Below are 22,429 nucleotides of genomic sequence, written 5' to 3' on the forward strand. Positions count from 1 at the left end.
TCCACGTTCACGCGACAACGTTTCAGCGGCAGGAATTTCTCGAACGGGCAAGAAATCACTGGTAATTTTCACGGGAACGACGACGGTGACTGATACGTAGCAACCCCGACGAAAGCAAAAGAAAGAATGAGGAACAAAAGAACGGCACGGAAGGGCGCGTATAACTGCGACTGGCTTATTCTCAGGGCCGTATCGCGGAAGTCGGAACGAAAGGTCCACGAGGCAGCCACGAGGGTAGAAATGGGCGGCTTTATGCGCAGACGAGAGATAAAAGAGGGACGAGAGTAGACAGATATATATATATACATACGGTTATATAGAGGGAAAACGAGGACTCGCAAGCCCGCGCTTGCGAACGAAAGCACAAGGGAGAGTAAGCTCGGTCACTGAGGCGTCGCCACTCGGCTTGCTTCCTCCGGAATCACTCCCTCCTTTACTTCTAGTCCCCTACCATTACCATCCTATCCCTCCTAAAGCTCCTCCACCTTCTTCTTGTTCTTCCACGTCTTCTCTCCGTCTTCGCGTCTTTTGCCATCGCAAAAACGACCCCTCGTCGCGAGGCGTAATCACGGAAAGTTCCTCGTAATTATTTGATAGCCACGCTACTCCACCACGCCCGTCCATAATCGTTACATAATAATTATGTAATATAAAGGAGATCGGTCTGCTTGCACCGACGCGATGAGATCCGTGACTGAAATATTCACACTCGGGTCTCGTGTAAACGCGGATACCGCTGGTTCGATACTGTTTACGTTTAACAGTTTACGATAACTTAATTTACGATGCATTTCTATTAATATGAGGACTAGTCATCTTCGTCATCTTCGGGGCATGCTTTCTATCAAATTTACACTACGGATCGTAATAATGGTCCTATTTCTTGAACAAGCTCTCTCATTTTGGAGATTTTATTTCTTCGAAATTTTTAGTTTTTACTGGTTCAAATGTTTTCAATTGAATTGGCATCTGGTTGTGACAGTCAAGATAATGACTTTGGTATTTGGAGTCGTTCTCTTGTGAAATCCAATTTTCTTTCTATGACCCAATTATTTTTCTGATGCAGATGGAATCAAGAATTTTGCTGATTTTTTGCTCGCATGAAGACTATTGGTGCAAGCACACAAATGACCAAAAACCTTTTTCAAAATACAGCTTCAAATTGTGTGGGTTGCTAAAGAAATGCATTGGTATAGAAGCTTTTCTAATACCAAGCAAAATAGTCTTCTTTACATAACTTTCAACGAAGCAATGAAACTAGAAACTCTACACATTAAACTTAGCTATAACTTGATGTGAAGTAAAAGGTCCTTCTTCCTTCTTCTCGGAAATAATTCTGGGTAATCAGATTTCAACAAGAAGTTGTGGGGTCTACGTGTACATTAAGCAGACCGTAGAAATACCATTTCTAATTCTACCACGTTCTATTTCCAGAGTACGCACGTGAGCGTGTATAATGCTAGTTGCTTGTATTGCTACCATTATACAAGTTTTTAATAAAATGAAAATTACCACTAAATTAATTAGTGATTCAAAAATGATGTATGTGCAAGATTAAACACTTAAATCAAACTTAAATATTCACTAAAGTCATCAAATTTTCTAAAAATCTCTATACTTAAAAATTCATTTGATAAACAATGAACTGATAATATTAATATCTTCAACGAATTTTTTTGAAATCTTCCCGTTCCTTAAATATTTCATTCAGTTATATTCGTGACCCGTATGGCAATGTAAGTGTTAATGAATTACGAATAGTTAACGATCAGACACGTAGAAGTAGCAAAAAATTTCAGCGGGCTCGTGGGTGGCGGAGCTACATGCAAAAGTTGCAAAAACTTCGTTAGGGAGGAACGCAAACAATGCCCGGTCCGAGTTGCTCGGCTCTTTACTTTCGCTCGTATCCGCTCGCGAACGTGTTCCGACCAAAAGCTTTTTACTCCGTTCCCTTGCACGCGTTAAGTATCGTACTCCTTATGCAAATTCGCGTAGAACTGAAAGCTCGTCCCCGTTGCTCGACGGCCGTCGTTGAATGCTCGACGGAGTTCAACGTTTCTTTCCTTCGAGACGGCAAACCCCCATAGCGCACCAACGCCAATTACACCCTCGTAAATCGGCCCGCCAATTTGTCAGCGGCGCACAATCCGTCCGCCTAAATTTCACCGTGCCTTATCGCGCCCTCCTAACGTACTCGCTACTTAAACCCGTTCCTAATTTCCAGCTGGAAAAGAATGGGATTTCGATCACATCGAACCAACAACCGGAGATTAATGGTTCTCTTTTGGTAACGTCGAAATTCAAGGGGTTCGCTTTGTTCGAATGCAGCTCGCCGAACAACGTGGGAAGAGTTTACGGTTTCTTTGTTTTTATCAACAGTTCGATGATTTCACGTTTCGTGCAATCCGACACTTGCATTTTTGCCTTTCCTTTTTTATATCTGAGAGAACATATGATAGCTACGTTTAGGGTACGTTGAAAGATAATTAATTTTTGATAATTACATTTGATAATTGATATAAATAAACTGAAAAATTATAAATGAATAGCTCTAATCAAAGGTGTAAATTTTTGCAGTGGAAATGGAGACTAATTATTTTCAGATATTGTATGAATGATAACATTGATTCCAGTAGCTTTCATAATTATTATACCTCAATATTTCATGTCACTGATGTGCTAATGATTAAATATTCACTGGTTGTATTGAACAACATAGGATTGATGAAGATATCAAAAATGAATTTCATATTAATGTTCATTTGAACAAGAACTTAATAGTCAGTTAAATACACTCGTTAAATGCTAAAGTAAAGAATAGAGTGCTATTATTGTACCCATTCGAATTTTAATTTGAGAAGGTTAAATAAAGATCATTATATTTTTAATCGAATGAGAATTTTTCTGTCGCCGGTGGAATACCAATGAACACCAGTAACATCTGGCGATCTGTTAATGTTGGGGTCGGCTAGAGCAACATTGCAACCAAGCCGGAGGCTGAGCTTATGAGAAAAGCAAATAAACAGGAATTAAATCTGGAAGGCTTTATCGTGAGAGATGTTCGTAGATTTTTCTGTGGAAAGTATATATCAGCCGTTCGCAGGCCAAAGTGATTAACTCCACTTTTAAAATTTTTTTATGTTTCACTACCAAAGCAGACGATTGATCCTGAACTTCTTATGTTTCATTCATTTTTCTATATTTTATTTTATGAAATTAATCGATTTGACAAATGAACTTGGATATTAATAATTTTATTTCATTTTATTTCAGATCACATTTGCAATTTTTATGATTTGCATTTAGGCCAGAGTTCTGTTATTAATTGCTGAGAATAAGTTAATAAATCATTCACAAATCTATGCCATCTCTTTTATATTTCTATTTATAGAATATACCAGTACAGCGTTGTGACAAATTCAGGACACGTTGTACATAATGCAAGAAAGTAGAACAAGTCATCTGAGATCAGCCACCGAGAAAGGAGAGAAAGATAAGCGAGGTGCTTTCAATTTCGATAAAGAGTAGGTCCTAGAAAGACATCTATCTACCTCTGCCGAAAAAAAGAAACGAATTCGGCTACCTCGATCTTTAATTTCGCTTAAGTACATTGAGATTTATCGACGCAACTAAGCAGTAATTTACCTAAAGGGCATTGCAAGCTGGTTCCTTTCTGTACTCTCAGAGATGAAGAAGTGATATTCGCTGTGACCCCTGTTTCACACGCGAAAGTTCGATCAAAGCGAGTCCATCGAAATGTCGATAAGGATCGTGATGATCTCAGCTGATCACGCGATTGCGTAGTTCAAGACTAATGTGTTTTTAAGGAACTTATATTGCTGATTTCATATTAATTAACTCTGCTATTCTTCTAATTTACGCTTTCATTTTATAATACCTGAAACATGTTACATCTTTTTTTTAAATTTTAATGCAAATCTAAAAAGAACAGTAGCATTAAATTTAGCATGGAATAAATGATGGATTTTGTACACTATAAAAGTTATTTTTACTAAAAATTAGAATTGATTAATGGGCAATAAATTTTCCAGATTTATTTTCGTTTTGCACGGACCATTGTTCCCGATTCACTAATATTGATTTCAACTTTGATATGGGCTAAAGCGGCTGATGACTCAGGCTCAAGAATAGGAAAGGAAATAGCGACTACTACATCGATGACTAAGAGCTCGTGAAACTCGTCACTTCAAACATACCGGATATGCAACTTCCTACATTAGAACATCAGAAGTAATCTCTGTATCTAAATGTAAATGTAATACTCTGTAATGTTCCTCAGTTTCCCTGATGGATATCATGGTGCATCAAGAAACCACGGTGAATCAAAAGAGTATCGACAACTTTTACAACAAGATGAAATTTCGTTATTCTGGCAGAGATGAATTTTTAAAGAAATTTTCAAAATTATAAAAACAAAATCTGAATTACTTTTAGGACAACCAAACAGGACAACTCACTAAAAGAGTGGATGGAAATATTAACAGATATTCATTAAAGATATATTAAAATAGAAGATAATTATACCAGGAAAAAATTGTGTTCTTTAAAAAGCACAGTCTTTTAAGCATACAGTTTTATGTAAATCAAGTCCAGCTCTCGTTCTAATTAACAAATTCCCATTTAATAAATGGATAGCAAACTATGAAACGTGTCACGTGAAAATTACAGCGGAACCCTCTTGTTTCGATCTTCAGGATCCCGTTTCAGATGTACAATTCCGTACCTTCAGCTCCAATTTCCGGCATAATTTAATCTCGTTCCCGTCGAGCACGAAAGAAACTTTCGAAACGACGATCCAAGATTATAAGTCATACAAGGGTTGAGCGGTGGGGGTGAGTTCCGTGCAACAGAAACGCAGACCCTGTTAAAATTAACTTTCCCGAGAAAAATGGTTTTCGACGTAATCAAATAGCCCGGCCAATTCGTCAAAGAAGCCGCTCTAAACGTGAGTTTTGTACACGCCAGCAGCGCACCGCGGCAGAGGTATCGCGATAACGACCGGAAGTGGGATACCAAATACAACTTTCTTCTTTCGTACTTTCGCGTGAGCGTGAACAAGCGCGTGCGCACGTGCAACGATCGCTTCCGCAGTAAGCACGAGCTAAGTATAGCCGGTTAGCCACGGGCATTGTTATTGCTTACACAGCGGGACCGTTCAGCTTGCGATGCCTGTTTATGAAGGGTCCGTTGCTTGCTCGAGTTATGGTCTCAGGTGCGTTCCGATATTACAACTCGACCCGGTCAATCGGTAATTTGACCAACATCGTGAACGAGACTCCGGGAAACTTCGAACTTCGCTCGGAGTTCAGCGATTCCTCCGGCAAATTTCTAATGTCTGATAAACAAGGAGAGTTTCGGATCTCTGGTTCGAAAGCGTTGAAACTTCGAACAATGATAAATTTTGTTATTCCGTCATTTTAGAAGTACGATTGAAGTGTAATTAAAACGTACTGTGCTCGAATTTTCATTAAAAAAAATTATTATTATTAACAGCAGACTGAATTATGAATATCTCGAAAAGGTTTTAAGTGTAGATACAAAAATAGTATGAAGTTCGTGCAAACATATATGCTTCTGCTTCTGGATTCTACTCGAGTGATAACGAGTTTTGTGTTTCAGTAATTGTAGAACATACAACTCATTACATTATTGTTTGCAGCAAACTTTTGCTTCCGCTTGCTTTTAGCAAACAAGAGTAACATTTTAATATGTATTCGAGGATACTCGTACAGGGGTGCCTGTTAACTATTACAACAGGGCTTAAGTTAGCTTTTAACGAGATAACTGTTACCTTCTGGTGGAGATGAGTTAAAAAATTTAATAGAATTCAAGAGTGTTAAAAAGAATTGTGAAAACCAACACTAGTTCTAATTAAAACCTCTTAATTTTTTCCAAAGAATGTTTCTTTCATGGTGGAAAAAATATGAAGAGCGAAAGAAGCTTTTAACCATGAAATTAATACTAATTCTTTCTAAAATTTTCAAAATAGTTTAGAGAAGTTCACCTTCGTCGGACGAACTAGAGAAGAATATTCTCGTCCCAAGCGAGGAGAGGAAATTGTCAAAAATCTCGAAACGGACCGCGTCGATGGGAAGGCTCGAAGCAATTGAAGAGGATATTTTTTTCTACTTGACCAGCGTGGTGAACGTACACCGGTAGGTAGTAACGCGTAACCAGGAAAAAATGCGTGTGTATCCGGGCTATACGCGTCTGCCTCTTCATAAAGTCATAACTCAGCCAAGCCCCCGGCACATCTCTCGGCATAACATTTAAAACGATTTCCGCTGGCAGCAGTGCCAAGACCCGTAGCTGCGTTGTTTCGGGGATAGATTAACGAAACATAACGCCAGTACTCGCTACGGACTTCCAAGGGGTAGCTCGGATAATGGGAAGGGGCGTGTTGGCACTGCTCTGGCAGTTAAGCAGCGCTCAATGCCGGCGCTTGTACTTTTCAGCCCCTACGGCTACGATCGATGGAAAATTTTCGGAGAACTATGGTCCATTTGGTCTGAAAACATTCTACAAAGTGGACGATTTATTTCGAAAATACCCCGCCCGACGACCTACCCACCTACGTAACGGCCGGCTATCTCCACTTCGGCTAGCTAACGTACCCTTCGAATAAAGGTACCTAATTAGAGGGTATTCCAGTACTCACTGTTTCGTGCTTGTTGCAATTTACTAATCATGGACAACGTGACCTATCGACTCGTTGAAACCTAAATTGACAGTAATATGTGTAGAAATTCACATGCTCGAAGCAGGCTCGGCTCACAGTACACAAACCTCGACCGAAACGTTTGAAGAACTGGAGACAACTGAGCTCCGGCCATGCGTCGAGCGCGTGAATTTGTAAACAATTCCACTACTGTAATTGGAAAGTTATTCGAACAACTTTGCAACTGGTGGAATTTATTTCTGTCTATTTTTGAGATTTTTAATAATTGTATGGTATTTATTGTAAAATTTATCAAAAATAATTCATTTTATCCCACCCATTTCAAGATACCACATCTGAAATGACTAAATTTGAAACTTAAATTTTGTATAAAAATTGTTAATAAATAATAATATTCATTCGTCATTGTGTAAAGATTTAAAAAGCATAATCTTGATCACCTATTTTTCCTTTTCTGTCACAGACCGAAATTATGATTCATATCTTTGCAACCACAATGAATCATCAGACGAATCCTCCGAGTCTTTCAATGAGAAAAATAGTGACATGAAATTCTCATATTGCAGGGGAATAAGAATACGCGTAGCCAGCCCTGGCATTTAGGAAGCAAAGTCTGATGATACATCGTGGACTCTGCGAATCGACCCCTCGGTTCCCGTTCTCCTTCCAACCCTTACCATCGACCCTCTGTTCCCTTCCTAACTACCCTTTCGGCGTTAAGAGATTAACTTGTCACGCCAGGCCATTTTAATATTCCGGATCGCGGGGTGAATCGCCGGAATTAGCCTGGAAAGCGCCATACGGCTCCGTCGGCGATAAGTATCTGTTAACGTCACTGCAGCTTTGCCCCTCTTTTTTTTTTTTTTTCTTTTCGCGTCAAACTGCGTCGAGCAAGAATTATGGAAGTTAACTTTCGTACATGTTCAATGGCCATTCGATGAAGCTTCCAGCGAAATTGCTGGTGTTCAAGTTTCAAATACAGGGAGAGACGAAATGAAGAATAATATTGAAACCGGGGAAGGTTTTAATCCTCCCACGAATTTTCAAGAATTCTTAAAGTAATATTTACGATATTTATGAGGTATTTCCTTTGAGTTTCCTCCTTATCAAGAAGAATTCTGATAAGATCCACACAAGATAAATCGAGTCGTTGAATTGCAAGGAGCCAGAAAGTAGGCAAATTGCACGGTAAAAGTGTAAACACTTGCCCCTGGTAAAGTCCGCTTCTCATGCAGAGCGTTCTGGGCACTGATTGCGCTGTCACGACTGTAGTAGGTGAGAAATGCACAGCCTGAAACAGAAAAAAAGAAATGGTTAATTAAAGCGTAATTGAAATGGAAGCTTACATTCAACCCTTTGAACTCGTATGTCATGCTGGAGATGACATTACAAATTTATTATGGAACTTTTATGCCATACTGGAAATGACATAAATTTTATTTAATTTGACTTAAATTAAACACGAATTGTCGCGTAACAACACTGAAAACAAATCGACTTCAAAGGGTTAAACATTTTTAATCAACGTGGTTTATTCCAAAAATTATTTTTAAGTCTGAAGCATCAACCCTTAAACTTCAAATTGATATATAAACAAATTGTGTAAAGAAATCGTGATAGGGGTATCGTCGAGTATCGAACGAAATAAAATCTTTGCGACAGCTTTATCTGGAAGCCGATAAAGTGCACCCACCGCGTAGCGAATTCGCAAGCGTTCGCCACCTTGCATCATTCACGTGACGCCAGTCAATGTGTCACAATAATTAGATAGAAGCGATTGAAACTTTTCGCCGCATAATTACTGGCACGGCCGCATTAACGGAACTCTTGGCATTATAATTTTTACGACGCACGAGAAAGCAACCCCCGCGTCAAGCAAAAGGGGCGGTTGCGCGTCGACGGAAATGTCCGTGCCTCACGCAGCCACCGAGTCGACTGAATTCTTCAGACTTTCGATTTATCGTACGGGAAATGAACGTGACGTTTCCATGGGAAAAGTTTTTCCTCCGTAGAGATGGTTCCTCGCCTACACCGATTCCAGGCATGAATTCAGAATGAGATCACTAAGAAAATCAGTGATCAGTTCTCGATATTAATTTCTACTGTAAAATTATTTTAATAAGAAACAGTGCTATATTTCTTTCATAGCAAAATAAATAATACGAGGATATCAAAAATATTGACGTAATTTTTTGAAATAGTAAAATAAATACTATCTGTTAGGTGCAACTGTTTTGGCAACGATTGTGTGGGTGTTCAACTACACTTTTAATCCTGAACTACTGTTTGCTGTTTTATCAACACAAATTGATGAATCGTGTTCTACAATATACTACACGCGTCTCCTCGCCACGCTATCATCTTCGTCGGATGATAATATCAATGTAGCGACGGAAACTGCTTACCCACCCCCGCGAACGTCACACTCACGCAAGCTCCTCGCTACTTCAAATGTGCCTGTTATCTACCAGTTGATATAAATAACCCTATATTAGTCACACTTCAATGTTTCACTGACACGAGCATTACTGACGTTAAATACATTTTTTCCAATAAAAAAACAAAATCCTACGGTAAAAGAATGAATTATTTTCGCTCAAACTTCCATAATAACGATCCTAGGTGAATGATGTCGAAGCATGAAATGGTATCGTATCGTGCAAAAGAACTTTTCAATTAAGTGCAGTCGGTTGAACGATAAAAAAAAATTCTGTCGAAAAGTAACACGTTTAATCGAACCGTTTATTTGCTGTCCTGCCGCCTTGAGAACCGCCCCCCGAAGCAACGGGGCTATCGACATTCCCATCGTCGTGAAATTAATTTTCCAAAACGACTCGGACCAGTTTAAGAACCGGTGCCGGTTTAGCGGGTTAAAACGATGGTAATTAACCCTAAAATTGGACGGTGGCTGAACCAGACCATTATCGGCTATCGCACTGTCGAGCAAACCTCTAGGGACCGCCTTCCTATCGGTCTCAGGATTTATTCAAAGGGCCTCTTCCTACTATCTGATCGTCATTTGACTATCTCAACACACCGAGATGGATGTAAGCATGCACGCGTGCGCCAAGATTTGTAACATCACTAGCTAGTTACGACATGGTATTATCGTGACTGACTTGATCTGTCTATAATCACGATCTCCACGGAATCTATTAAGTATTACCTTCTACGTGAAGCGAAATTAGATTCGTTTAATTATACAACGTGAAATCGTGTTTAATTATTAGTAGACAGTGGAACTTTTAACATCAACGTGATATATTAATTCGAAACGAATTGAACGTAACTATCACTGAAATGTTATCTTCGCTAAAGGAGAATTTGTGGAAGATACACATTCAAATTACTGCTATTTGGAAACTGTCTCACTAGTCGTAAACTCGGAGTATACATAAATCCAGATGTTACGGGTGCAAAGTGTGAATATTGTTGAAAAATTAAGTGCCCTATGAATAACTAACTCTATCCATTGACTTTACGACTTCGCTCTCGTGCTGTAACATAATTCTTAATGTATCGCGTTATCGTACACACGTTTGAGAATTAAAAATAACTCGACATGGATTTAATTCCGAGCAACGATCGTGATTATTTCTTAGATTAAAAGGTATGAATTACTTGCAATATTACTCTATTCTAAAATATCACGTGTACGTGTAATTTCAGTCCAAGGGGTTGAAACAATATGATATTGCAATTATGAAAATGTAGAATGCACCGCTTGTTCATCTTGACATCGATCGATGTATCTTGGCAATAAACAAACAAGCTCGCTGGCAGATTGAGCGTGGTTGCGCGTCACGTTGTTTCAGAATACGAGATTCAAATCGGCCGCGAACCTCGAGACGTTTTAATCTCACAGAGACGCGGAGGATGCAATTTCGCCGCGATAGCAGCTGGAGTCACGGCGGCAACAGTCTCTTACCGGGGAATTACGTCGTCCCGGCGAAAAGGAGGGTAAAAGAGGAGGCAAAGTTAAGGGAGAAAGCGGGAAATGCGGTGAAAGTAAGGAGGAGACACGAAATAAGGAAGACGAAGGTGTACACTTGCCACGCTGTTGTAATTTTTCATGCGACGCGCCGCACGGGTCCAGATCCCCCTCGGTTATATGGAGCGTCGCGGTGCGTCCCATTCGCACGCAGGGCGTTCACCCTAACCAAAACTAACCCACATAAAAGCTCACGCAGAGAGCGGAACAGAAAAGGGGAAACGCGGCTAAGAAGAACGAGATATTTTGTTGGGTTGAGGTGTGTCTGAAAGGAGAATAATAAAAATTGGTGATTCTTAATCACTGTTCTCTTCAAAATATTTTGAAGAATAAAATTTTATTTTATATTTCTAATTTATTTTTGAATGTAGGATCACCCTTTGGTGATTTACTTTTTTTCCAGCTATACTAAAATTATTAGCCTGTTCTCTATTTTTTCTTGTCAATAACTTTTGGTTTCTTATTCTCACGTTCTTTGAAAATAGATCAGTGACCTGGGTCGAACTATCGTGAACACGAGCTTACTAGGTTAATAACCCACGTCCGTGGTAAACATTTCCTAGTCTACTTTTCCCTAATTTTCTCCTTCTCAATTACAGGTCATTAACCTTAGTTTATATATTCCTAGAGGCTAACCGTCTATTTATTAATTTTTCAGTAAAAATAGCTCTGTGCAATCAGTCTAGTGAATTACCGTTCGAAGGGAATGAATTAGAGTTTATTAAGATCAAACGTAATTATAATTAGAAAACGGAGTTAATTTTCACCGATTTTTCATTTTTAATTTCTCGCAAACTTACTCTTAAATATCCTGCAAGAATGTTTCTTTTTCAAGCAAGGCTAGAAACGGCTATTTCCTATCACACTTTGGAGGATCTCGTCGCCTGCGGCCGGTCACGAAAAGTGTATTTGCCACGAGATACGCGCCACGATTTTGGCCCGCCTCCGCTGTAAAATGGGAATAGACCGAAATATTTATAAACATCGCCGGTGCTTATCTTAATTGCGTTGGGACAGCTTGCATGACACTCTTATTCCCCGCGGCTGATATCCACCGGGAATAGAAAAGTTCGTGAATCGTACACCCTGCGGGGCTTCAAGGCGAATTAGCTTACCTGACGTATCAAGAACAACCACGACCTTTCTTCCTCGCGCGTGAGCACGCTTTCCATACCTTCCGCCTCGTCTTTCTACTGAATCAACTACTGATAACAAAGCAGACCTTGCACGAATTGCAAGACAAGATAAATCTACTTTTGCCGAATCTACTCAATCGAGCAGAGTAGCTATTTTGTTAATTACATCGTTTCTTTTCAGGGTATTTCATCAGTGATTAAACACCTTGGCTATCATCATAATCTACAGTCATTAATAACTCCTATAATAATTAATGTATTCATTCATCTAATTTTAGGTTAATTTTGGTAAGATTTAAAATTTGAAAAATTATTTCCAGTTGAATACTTTTTGGAGTTTGCATCAATTGGATGATGTTCCTTGTTAGTTCGAATTCCTAGGCGAGACGAGGGGAAAGCAGATCGGCCCAGTTCCAATGACACACTTTATGCACGCTTAATTTTCATATCACAGTGTATTTGTCTATTTGGCACTACTTTTTTGGCTTCCTTCAAATACATTTGGATCCGAGAGCCTGGGATGCAACTGCCAACTTTTACCCTTGCCAGAACCTACGAGCGTTTCGTAGGAATCGGATTGATGCGAAAATGGTATTAAAATACGAAAAAAAAAGGTATTAATAAGTGATATTTTGTTTCACGTACTTCAAACAGATGAAAATCAAACTTTGTCATTAAATTTTTGCGATCCATAAGCGACAAATCTTCAATTGAATATTGATAACAAAGTAGCAACAAGAAATTTGCACAAAATAAAATGTACATTAGTGTGAAAGGACTTTCGCCGATAACTTTTTTTCCCTCTTAAACCTTTCAAATTCCGCTGGATGTGACATTGCGAAAGCAAACGAAAGGCGGAATGTTGCGTGCCGTTTGCGATTCGCTCGCCGTTCAAGCAGCTAAAAACGTAGCCGAGTATTTCAGGGAAGAAATTACACGGCTCTGTTCGGGGGCCAATTACGTTCTGAATTTCAAGCCCGTCGGCCGTGCATATCGTTGAACAGGATCACCTTATCAATCACCGTGGTCCTCGGTGTCGGTAGCAACGGGAAGAAAACGTGCTGAATAGTCCTGCTAATGTTAGCTCGTTTAATTCTTCGTCTTATCTTGTCACGAGTGACTATTGCGAAAATTTATAATATTCTCTTGGAACAGGACGAACGAGAAGGAAAGACGTAAAGGAAGAAAAAGTCAACAAGAGCTATCTTTTAAGATACTACAAGGTCCTACCGCCCTGTAATCCTCCAAGAGACGGTATTTCTCTTTCAAGAATGTTCAGTTTATCTTCTTTATTGCTTCTTCCTTGAAAAGAAAAGGAACAGCAGGTTCGATGTTCTCGTTAAATAAATGAATTTAACTTTTCCGTGCCAGGTGTTTGTTTTAAAAACCGCGGGCTCGTGGTGGAACGAAACAACGAAACGTTTCTAACAGCCCATCTTCCTGTTCGTCTCGGGAGAAGCGTTCCACGGATATTGCGATGTCGCGCATCTGCAATTACGATAAGGTTCGCGATTAGCTCGACAACGCGCGACGAGTGGCGCGGTCTCGTGCAAATTGCAGGCCAGGCGCTTACACTTGCCGTTGGCAGGATAGAACAATTTATTGACTCGAGATAATGGCACGCCTTGTCATCGAGTTTATCTATAATCATACTGTCGCTGAACTATGACAGATGGCTTCTACCGAGCGTATCTGAAACTGCTTGAAAAATATCGGTACAACGGTCACCGGATAATTCAGTTCCAGTCGTGCACGGTGATCGTTATCGAAAGTATCAACGAACGAAGCTTTGAATTTAGTGGTTCAATTATTTGGATGACGCATAAGTCTGTCACTGTCTTTTGTTCGAATACAGAAAGCATTCGAATGGTTAAGATTATATTTTCCTAATAGATCTTTGCACGTGAACAATGATCGTGGAATTTTATTCCCGTGTCGGATCCGGCCTATGCAAACAAACCGTATGCAGCCGCGTTAACGCACGACATTTTCCACGGTATCACGCGAAACAATAACTCACCTCGCGCACGCATGTTCCGCGTCGTTTTAATCGGCTCAACAGGACGATCGCGAATCAGCGCCTAGGTGGACGCGTAACTCGTCGTCAGGCTGGTCGTTCCACAAATTAGCCGAGCGCGTCGATGAACGCCGAGATCCGTGCGAGTTTGGTCGAGGATAATTAATCCCGATTGAATTAATTAGATTCGCATGCGAAAATGAAGTATCCGTGTCGTGTAATATAGCTATACGCGTTTTGTCATTTGCACTCTTAAATACGTGTCGTTTTGTTAACAACAAGGACTTTTACGATTACCGAGTTCATAGCAATTGGGTCGCGAGACGTGATAAACAGAAATGGGTAATGAAGTCATTCTTTCGCGCCAGTTGAACATCTTCCGAGGAGATAAAACCGACAGAAGTACACCCGCGTGCATAGTGGAAAAATAGTAGGGGAACGAACCTTTCACCGCTCCTCGAATTCACTAGCAGAGGGGGTTCACTGGAGGGGGTAGCCTCGACGCGGTAGGAGGATCCTTTCTCTACTTTCCCCCCCCAAAGGCGAAGAAAGTCTACCATGCGCGTGGTTGTACGAGTAGGACCGTCTAGCCGGGGAGTTTTTGCTTATAAACTTACCGATGTGTATTGGGAACGAGAAGCAAAACATGCACATACGTACAAGGCAGATAGACAAAAAGAGAGCCGATAGGAAGAGACGCGGGATGGAGAGGAAAGTTGATGGCGTCTGACGACCGTCCGACGTCGACGAGGACGAGGCGAGGTGGTTAAAGGGGGGGTCCACGAGTAGAAGAGCGTTTTATTTGCGAGGCAATGCGACGGCTAATACACCAGTCACTGGACAGCGTCCAAGTCATAAAATGGATTTTATGACGCCGATCGATACAACGAGATCTCTCTCTCCCTCTTTTCCTAGTCGTTGTCCTACCTCCGTTACTCTACCCCCTTTCAATGGACAACCGCCGACGCCTATGTCTGCCTATACCCCTCGAGAGACCACTCCTCGAGTCCACTTCGTTCCGGCAAACGCCGAGGAAAACTGACGACGGAATATAATCCGTTTGTGTGTCGCGTGTATTCATTAAGGAAAAAGTTTTGGATTCCTTCATTCCCTTTCTCTCTTACACCCTCGCCCTTCTTTCATCCGTCTTCTACAAACCACTTGTATTGCTGGCATTCCGGGACGTCTGCATCTTTATGCATATAGATACCACCGTCGCTAGCTCGTAAGAATTTCAAGCCACCCTCTACAATATGTCGTTACCGAGATGTCTAATGGGTCAACGATCTCGGTTTGATGATCAATTGCACCGAACAGTTTTATAGTGTTCGATTTTAGACGTCCTCGTTAAAAATAATTTTAAAAAACTCATTTGGTACTCGCCTACTTTATAGATCATTAAATTTATGAACGTCACTATACGTCAGTTGCGAAAAACAGTAATGTGTAAAATGATCAGTAATGTGTTTAAAAAATAAATAGTTGATCAATATCGGAAAAACAATCGCTACGATTACATTGGATATCGCTCGTTTATATAACACGATGTCCCTCCAATTATCTTAACAAGATTCGAACTGGTTTGCTGGCAAGCGTGAACAGCATGAGCAAGAAGAAGGAAAAGTTTCTGGGCCAACGACTCCGAGGTAGCAGGGGTGGTTTCCGTCCGCCGAAACGGTGTTGAGCGAGCAGTAGGCAGCCAGGGAATTAGAATTTTACGGTCCCCCTAATGAATTGAAACGAAATGAGGCTGCGATAGACCTATTCGCCACACCTACACATCAGCCCCTCCGGCGTCTTGACGCCGCCGTCTCGACGCGACGGCTCGTTCCGCGGGATCCGCGCAGACAAGGAATTTGCATCTTGGGTGAAAATTGAAATGCTCCGGTACAATGGACAGGGAGGAGTGTCCTGCGAAATGACTTTTATAATAGGACGCAGGTAATATAGTCGAGTTGGAACGAGGAACGTTCCCAGGCGATGCTACCCGTCGCTATCTCGGAAAGAACAACCAAATATACAGGGTGAGGTGATAATCACTGTTATATAAAAACTTTGATTTTTTTTAGTTCTTGTCTCTCTACATTCTAGACGAAGGAAAATAAAATGCAACTCGGAGCAGGGAGATAATATAAGAGGAAGTAAAAGTTTTGTGAATAAAAATGAATTTCCAGAAATTCGACTCTAAGAAAATATTATACGAAGAAATATTTTAATAAATTCTACTTTTCTTGAATGATTACAATGAGATTATTCTTAACCCTCTTAGAGGAATACTGCACAATTTTTATTTTTCAAAAATTACCCTCGAGTTTTTATTTTTATCCCAAGAAAGTTTAAACATTTCACTCAAGTGTTACTTGTATGTAAAATTAGAATCACTAATAAATATTTTAAACCAATTATCATCTACCAATTTCTTTTTCAAAACTAAATACCTGGTAGTTTCCCAACTAAAAAACCTAAAATATCCAAAATCAAAATACCTCGACGTATAGCGTTTCAATAATGACTGTACTACCCTGTATAACCGCATCGCAGCATCCAACGAGGCAGCATTTGCCCCCGACATTGACATTTTCTCCGCGCAGACTTGCACCGGCTTTGACGCACACGTGCACAGGGGGTGTGCATTTACACGAAGCAGAACGTTGTACCGGCGAAACGTATAAACGAGAAACTATGCGTGGACGCGTCTGTGGACGTGTGTTTCAGCTTCGCGTCGACAGCACCCTCGGTGTTGCGCAGAGGAAATTGAAATATGCAAATAACCACAGCCCCGACGCTACCTAGCTAGCAACGCCGCAAAGGTTGATGTTTCATCCTCGGAGTATCGGCATTTATCGTCAATGTTGGATACCGCTCGCCTTGTATCCCAGGGATTCACGTTTTTCCTATCTCTTCGTTTTTTTTTTTATCTTTTTTATTTTTTTGAATATCGATGCCCGCGAGATATTCCGCGCGTACGTGTTCACTCGTGTACACGCTGGCCTAGGCATCGAGGATAAATCGACGTTTACCAGAACGCGATTTTCAGAGGAGACTATTAAATCTGCGTACCGCGGCAACGAACAACGAGTTTATCGAGTCGGATATGCTAGTAACGTTGCGATGAAATCGGCTGAAAAAATGTTAGAACACGAAAACAAATCATCATCTGTGCTGCTTCGAATCTGGCTACAGAGAAAATAATCAATGTTGAGAAATAAGAGTAGATAGAATCGGAAAACTCTGTTAATAGATTTTCTGCTGTTAAGTTGTTCAAATAAAATGAATCACGTTACGAATTCTGCAAATTTCATCGAAACCTTATAAATAAGGATTCTTAAAATATCCCATGGTTCCCCGAAGTCTTATTGAATTCACAAATTCATCCGACAGATTTTCAGCTAAACGACGATCGACTACTTTCGCGACATAAAACGTTATCAGCTCGAATGTGCTTCCGTAAGTAGCCATCGACAATGCTTCCCCGATAGAGACACTCGATCCGATCCTTTTCTTGAATGCTGAAAAAGTTTCACGAATGGTGTCAGAAAGGATTAAGGTTCTCGCGGGGAAGCAGAAGAAGAGGAAGAAGCTTGGGTCGTTTCCCCGCGGTCCATAAGGCCGTCGAGTGCGCATAAGTGAAGTGGTCGCATGGTACGGAACGATGAACCCACTTCGTGGTATTCTGTCCCATCGACCTTTGCGACGCGACCAACTGCTCGAGAAGCTAGCAACGAAACGTGCGGCAATAGCTTAAGAGTTAGAAAACGACGACCGGTGAAACTGACTGGAACGTTTTAAAGCGATTCGAAGACGTCGATGACGACTTCGCTGAAACAAGAAACGACTGGGAGAAAAATAGATAGAAAAGAAAGAAATTAAAGAAACTTAAAAATTAAAAAAAAAAAGAAAAGATTATTAATACGGTGTTGTACTAATTGGTAGAGTAAAATTGGCAGAAGATACCATTGTACAGTTTGTGAAAGCTACGTTTTTAAAAGCGGATGCCTCCGGAACCAGCGACCGATCAAAGATTGACGGCCTTTGAGAACCGCCTTTGACCGAATCACGACGAAAATAGATTCACCAGTTCGATCGATGTATAATCGAATAGTGTATCCCGTACTCGCCTACCACTAGAAGAATTATTAACCTTACACTCGATCGAAGAATTTAATACTCTCGCGTTGTGCGTGCGCGGCGAGTCGAGTGGCTTATTATTGCCTTTCATGATCCATAATTAATAGGGAATCAAGAGAGGAGATAAAATGGAAATTACTTTATGCGAACTTCTTCAATTAATTCCATGCACGCTCACGTCGCGATGCTTTTTCTCGTGGAAAATCAAGATCAAGAGAATTATTCGAGCGACCAAAGTTATTTGGGTCAGAATCCAAAGTAATTGGCCTTATTAGTTATGTCCTACCCTTCGAGAGAACGAAGAAAGTTTCATCTTTCAAAAAAGTATCAATGTACAAAGATATATCATTGGAAGACAGTGATCGGTTGAAATATTCCCTTTTCAGTAAAAGATAAAAAGGTAAAAAGAATGAAAATTTATGAACAAATATACTATAAAATCATTTAAGTTAATTTAGAACAGAAAGCTTTAAAGAACCTCCATAACGTTGTTGAAAAATACATTTCCTTCGGATTCTGTGAAAACGATAGTCGCTTCCTTCGTGTCTGAACTGATATTAATATGCCACGATCTACGCACGTCTTACTTTTCCCTTCCTCGCACGCTCACTTCCGTTTCTTCGTCTTTTTCTTGTTCGCCCTTCGTAGAAAAGCGGGCACTAAAGTAAAGTGCGCCATTGAGGGTGATTTTTATTCAAGAGACAGCGTTGAACGCGCGACGCTAGGTCTACCACGGGTCGGAGCTTTAACTTGAATATATGTTAAAAGTTTAGTCGAGGATTTTTAATGTCACGTCTAGGAGAAATATAAAAATAGTCGAGCTGGCGAGTTATTAAGATTCCGTAAGGTCCAAGCTGTCGAGGCCTTTTCGTCGCGCTTTCTACCCCTTTTCTTCCACCCTGTTCCATTCTTTCCTCTTTTATTCTTCTCCCTTATGCAGATCTTTCCAACTTTTTTTTCCCTCCTCTCTTCCAGCCTTCTTTACCGGCACTTCTTGCGTCGACCAAATTAAATACCGTGGCCGGGAAATCCTGAAGGAGCCTGAAATCCTCCTCGGATATTCAGATGCGTTCTGGACGCATGGTCGCGTTCAATTTCAACCGTTCCTCGTAGTATATCCACGGACCGGGAAGAGAACCAGCTAAGCTGGTAAGAGAAAACGAGATCGCCAAAACGGTTGCGTTTAAGAGTGAGAAAAAGAAGTTCGATCCGGCGAGGTATCTAACGCGAGGAACGACGTTACCTTTCCGCGATACTGAAACTTTTCAATTAAACTCTGAAATTGCGTTTATTAATTTTAATGGCGCGGCCTCCGAGCGTCACACACAGTCAAGAACCGTCACGTTATATAACGTCGCGCAAGAAGGCGTGTATCCTTAAACCAGATACTTGCCTTTATATACCGTCAGCTCGACGAAACTCAGCCTATGTGCAGACATAAATATGTACTTAGCCTGGATTAAATTATTTGCAGGAAGATGAAACGGCTACGACCCGCATAGCTTCATTTCCCCAGACATCTTGGTTGCGCCTACCGCGTGTCGATGGAAATGCGCCTTACAACCCGCCCGTAACCCGTTCGTCTTTCCAACGGGTACAGCCGAGATTGGCTGCCAAGTTAATTCTCCCACGGGGTAGAGCTACTTAATTTATCTAAATTGGCATGCCGATACATTCTCCGGCGCGGGAAAATCTTCGCTCGCACCGTCGACGTTTTCCGGTGAAATTAATTCCTGTTACTTTATCGCTACTCGGCGTAGCGTAAGAAAAAGAATTTACAACTACAACGCGATTTCACATGGAACGCACTAATTTCACCGTAACGCTGACCCCCGAGAGATTACCGATACACGTTGCTCAATTTTGGTCACGCTTGCATATTTCACGAATGCATTTCCTGTAAAATGCATACCGCTTTATGCGAGTAATTACTGCACCGTGTAATTTGTATGCATTTAAATTTCAGCCGAAAGACCGTTCAAATATTTTCATAAATCTATGCATGTTTCGATAAATATTAATAAATGATGTATACAGTGTGACCAGGATTTTTTGTTTCATTATACCAGTTTAATTACTTCGCACTGAATTATTACTCGCTCGAAATAAAGGTGAAATTTTCTGCAACTTCACGTTTCGTGAATTGTTGTTGAAAAACAGGGAACGTCAATAATGAGAAGCCGCGTGTTACCATTTAACGATCGTCTTACCCGACGAATTTTTGCATAACGAAACTCGCAAATTGCAGTTGCAATCATGGCGAACGAACGGTCGAAAGTGCAATAAGGTCCGCTGTCATTTATTCGTCGTTATAATGAACCGGTTGATGGCTTAATATTTCACCGTGGCGGACTGTGGCGCCAGCGTGAATTCTGTCGCTTTAATGACTACCGCAGCATTTAATTGTGACATTTAATAATTCACGATGGTCAGAACATACAACGTGTACACAGCGTGTATCGTGACGGTCTGTACGTTCGGAAAGCCCAAAGGTTTGCGCCCAAAGGGACCATTACAATGCTTCATACCGTGTATACCGACCATCCTTGTTCCATTTTCATCCTTTGTTCCCGTCTCTCCCTTTCTCTTTTCTCCTTCTCCCACGCGAATCCAGCCGTGGTCTTTCTCTTCTTAACTTGGGTCACGTTAATTCGTTCTCAACATTGTCCTCGCGTACCACTCTGCAGCCTATCCTTCTTGGTCCAGCAGGTATCTCGTTTCCAGAAGGATGCGTACGAATTTGGCACACGTTTCTCCGATTTGCATCTGTATGAATAGGCGCGGATTACGGGATTGGAATAAATTTGGCTGGCTAAGTGAGCCCTGCAATTTATACCGGCTCACGAACGACGATCGTGTATATAGTGTGCTCAGGCCCAGCTATATTCGCGAAATTGCCACTTCCAGCTTATTTCTGATAACCAAGGTTGCCAAAGGTATAAAGGGCGTTAGGGTGTGAAGTATTGAAACGTTGCTCCCTATGCAAATCCCATCGCGAGTCTTCCTCTCTACCCACCCGCCGAGATTTCTTATCCCGTCATTGTCATTCATAGAGATCCTCGTCTCCGCTTGAAAATTTTCTCATCAAAAATCATGTGAATCGTTTCCTTTCCTTGTTTTGCAATTATCTAATTGAATTATATTCACGATGCTTGTGCCCATTAATTCATCAATTTCGTCGACGAAGTATCCAACTGCTGTGGTTATTCTAACAATACAGAACAATTGATTGGTCAACGAATATCGAGTATCAATTGTTCAAACACAATGAATTCAAAGCGTTATCAAATTTCTATGATACCTCATGTTAATAGAACGCCACTGTGTACGCTCCAATTATGCTGCTCTTCTGATTGATAATATTCATGCAAAACATTTACTTTTCAACAGATATACACAGGCTGATCATTTTTTTAAATCCCTCAGTGATTTCTGGCCCCATTATTTCCCATTCAAATACTAATTAAAAATTCGATATGCCCAATGTATAAATATTATCAGTGTACAATAGACAGGATAAAAGGAAGAGTTTCGATAAAACGTCCATCAACCCTGTCCACCCACGCGAACGAACCTTGGGAGTAGTCGACGGTGTTCAAGGTCGCACGTTTTACGAGCGTACGGATCAATGTTCAGTTGACTTGGTCCGTTCGGTAGTGTCGTTGAAAAAAAATATATAGTCTCATGGAACAGCGGCGGGGAAATAAAATAAGTGACCATTCGACTGGCAATCGCGTTCTGACCTATCACGCACGTTGCTGCCTCGCTCTTTCTCCCCCGCGTCGGTGTACGTGAATTGTTTATGAAAAGACATCGTCTCGACTTTCGGGTATGCCGTTGGCCTACAATCCGGCCAGGGCTGAACGAGAACTTATTACGATCCGTCATTTTGTCCGTTGGTCGCTCGTAACAAGCATCTTTTACGACACCGCGTAAAAGGAGAAGAACGATGGCGCGGCGCCATAGACGTTGATTGTCGGGGGAGGACGCTCATACCACTTTCTCTCCTTCTTTCCATCCTCTTTAGACCGGCTGACCGTGCTGTCTTTTCTTTCCATGCCTTTCCACCCGTTATCCCGTCTTCTTCCCAACGATCTCACTTTCCGCAGACTTGAGGTATCCGGAGGGAAAGAAAGGACGAGCGTGTGTACTCCCCAGACGAAGGAGAGAAGTGCCGTCGTGAAACGGCCTTCGGCCATGGCACACCGGCAGGAAGACGTTGTTAGGGCTATTGCTCTCTGTCCGAATGAAGGACCGCTCATATTTACAAGCGACGCCAGCAAATGGCCAGTGAGAAGGCGAACAAGAGGGAAAAAAGGGAGGGAACAGAGCCGTCAAATCGCCCCGCGGGACCGGCAAACCAACCGCTCGCTTCTCTCTATCCGTTCCTTGATCTAAGCCATTTTTATTCTCACCCCTAACTCCTCCGACAGACTCTACGCCATCTCCTCGCAATT

General features: G+C 41.2%; 1 protein-coding gene across 2 annotated transcripts in view; it reads right to left on the minus strand.

Moving 5' to 3' along the window:
* The window catches only part of LOC114883112, a 231,755-nt gene that overhangs the window by 50,420 nt on the left and 158,906 nt on the right, over positions 1-22,429 (minus strand). For both annotated transcript variants that reach the window (XM_029200550.2, XM_029200551.2), the window contains one exon: positions 7,770-7,991. In XM_029200550.2, coding sequence (XP_029056383.2) covers positions 7,770-7,991 — 222 coding nt within the window. The remainder of the gene's footprint in view (positions 1-7,769; positions 7,992-22,429) is intronic.

This window comes from Osmia bicornis, chromosome 9, assembly GCF_907164935.1.
Source record: "Osmia bicornis bicornis chromosome 9, iOsmBic2.1, whole genome shotgun sequence".
Taxonomy (NCBI): Eukaryota; Metazoa; Arthropoda; class Insecta; order Hymenoptera; family Megachilidae; genus Osmia; species Osmia bicornis.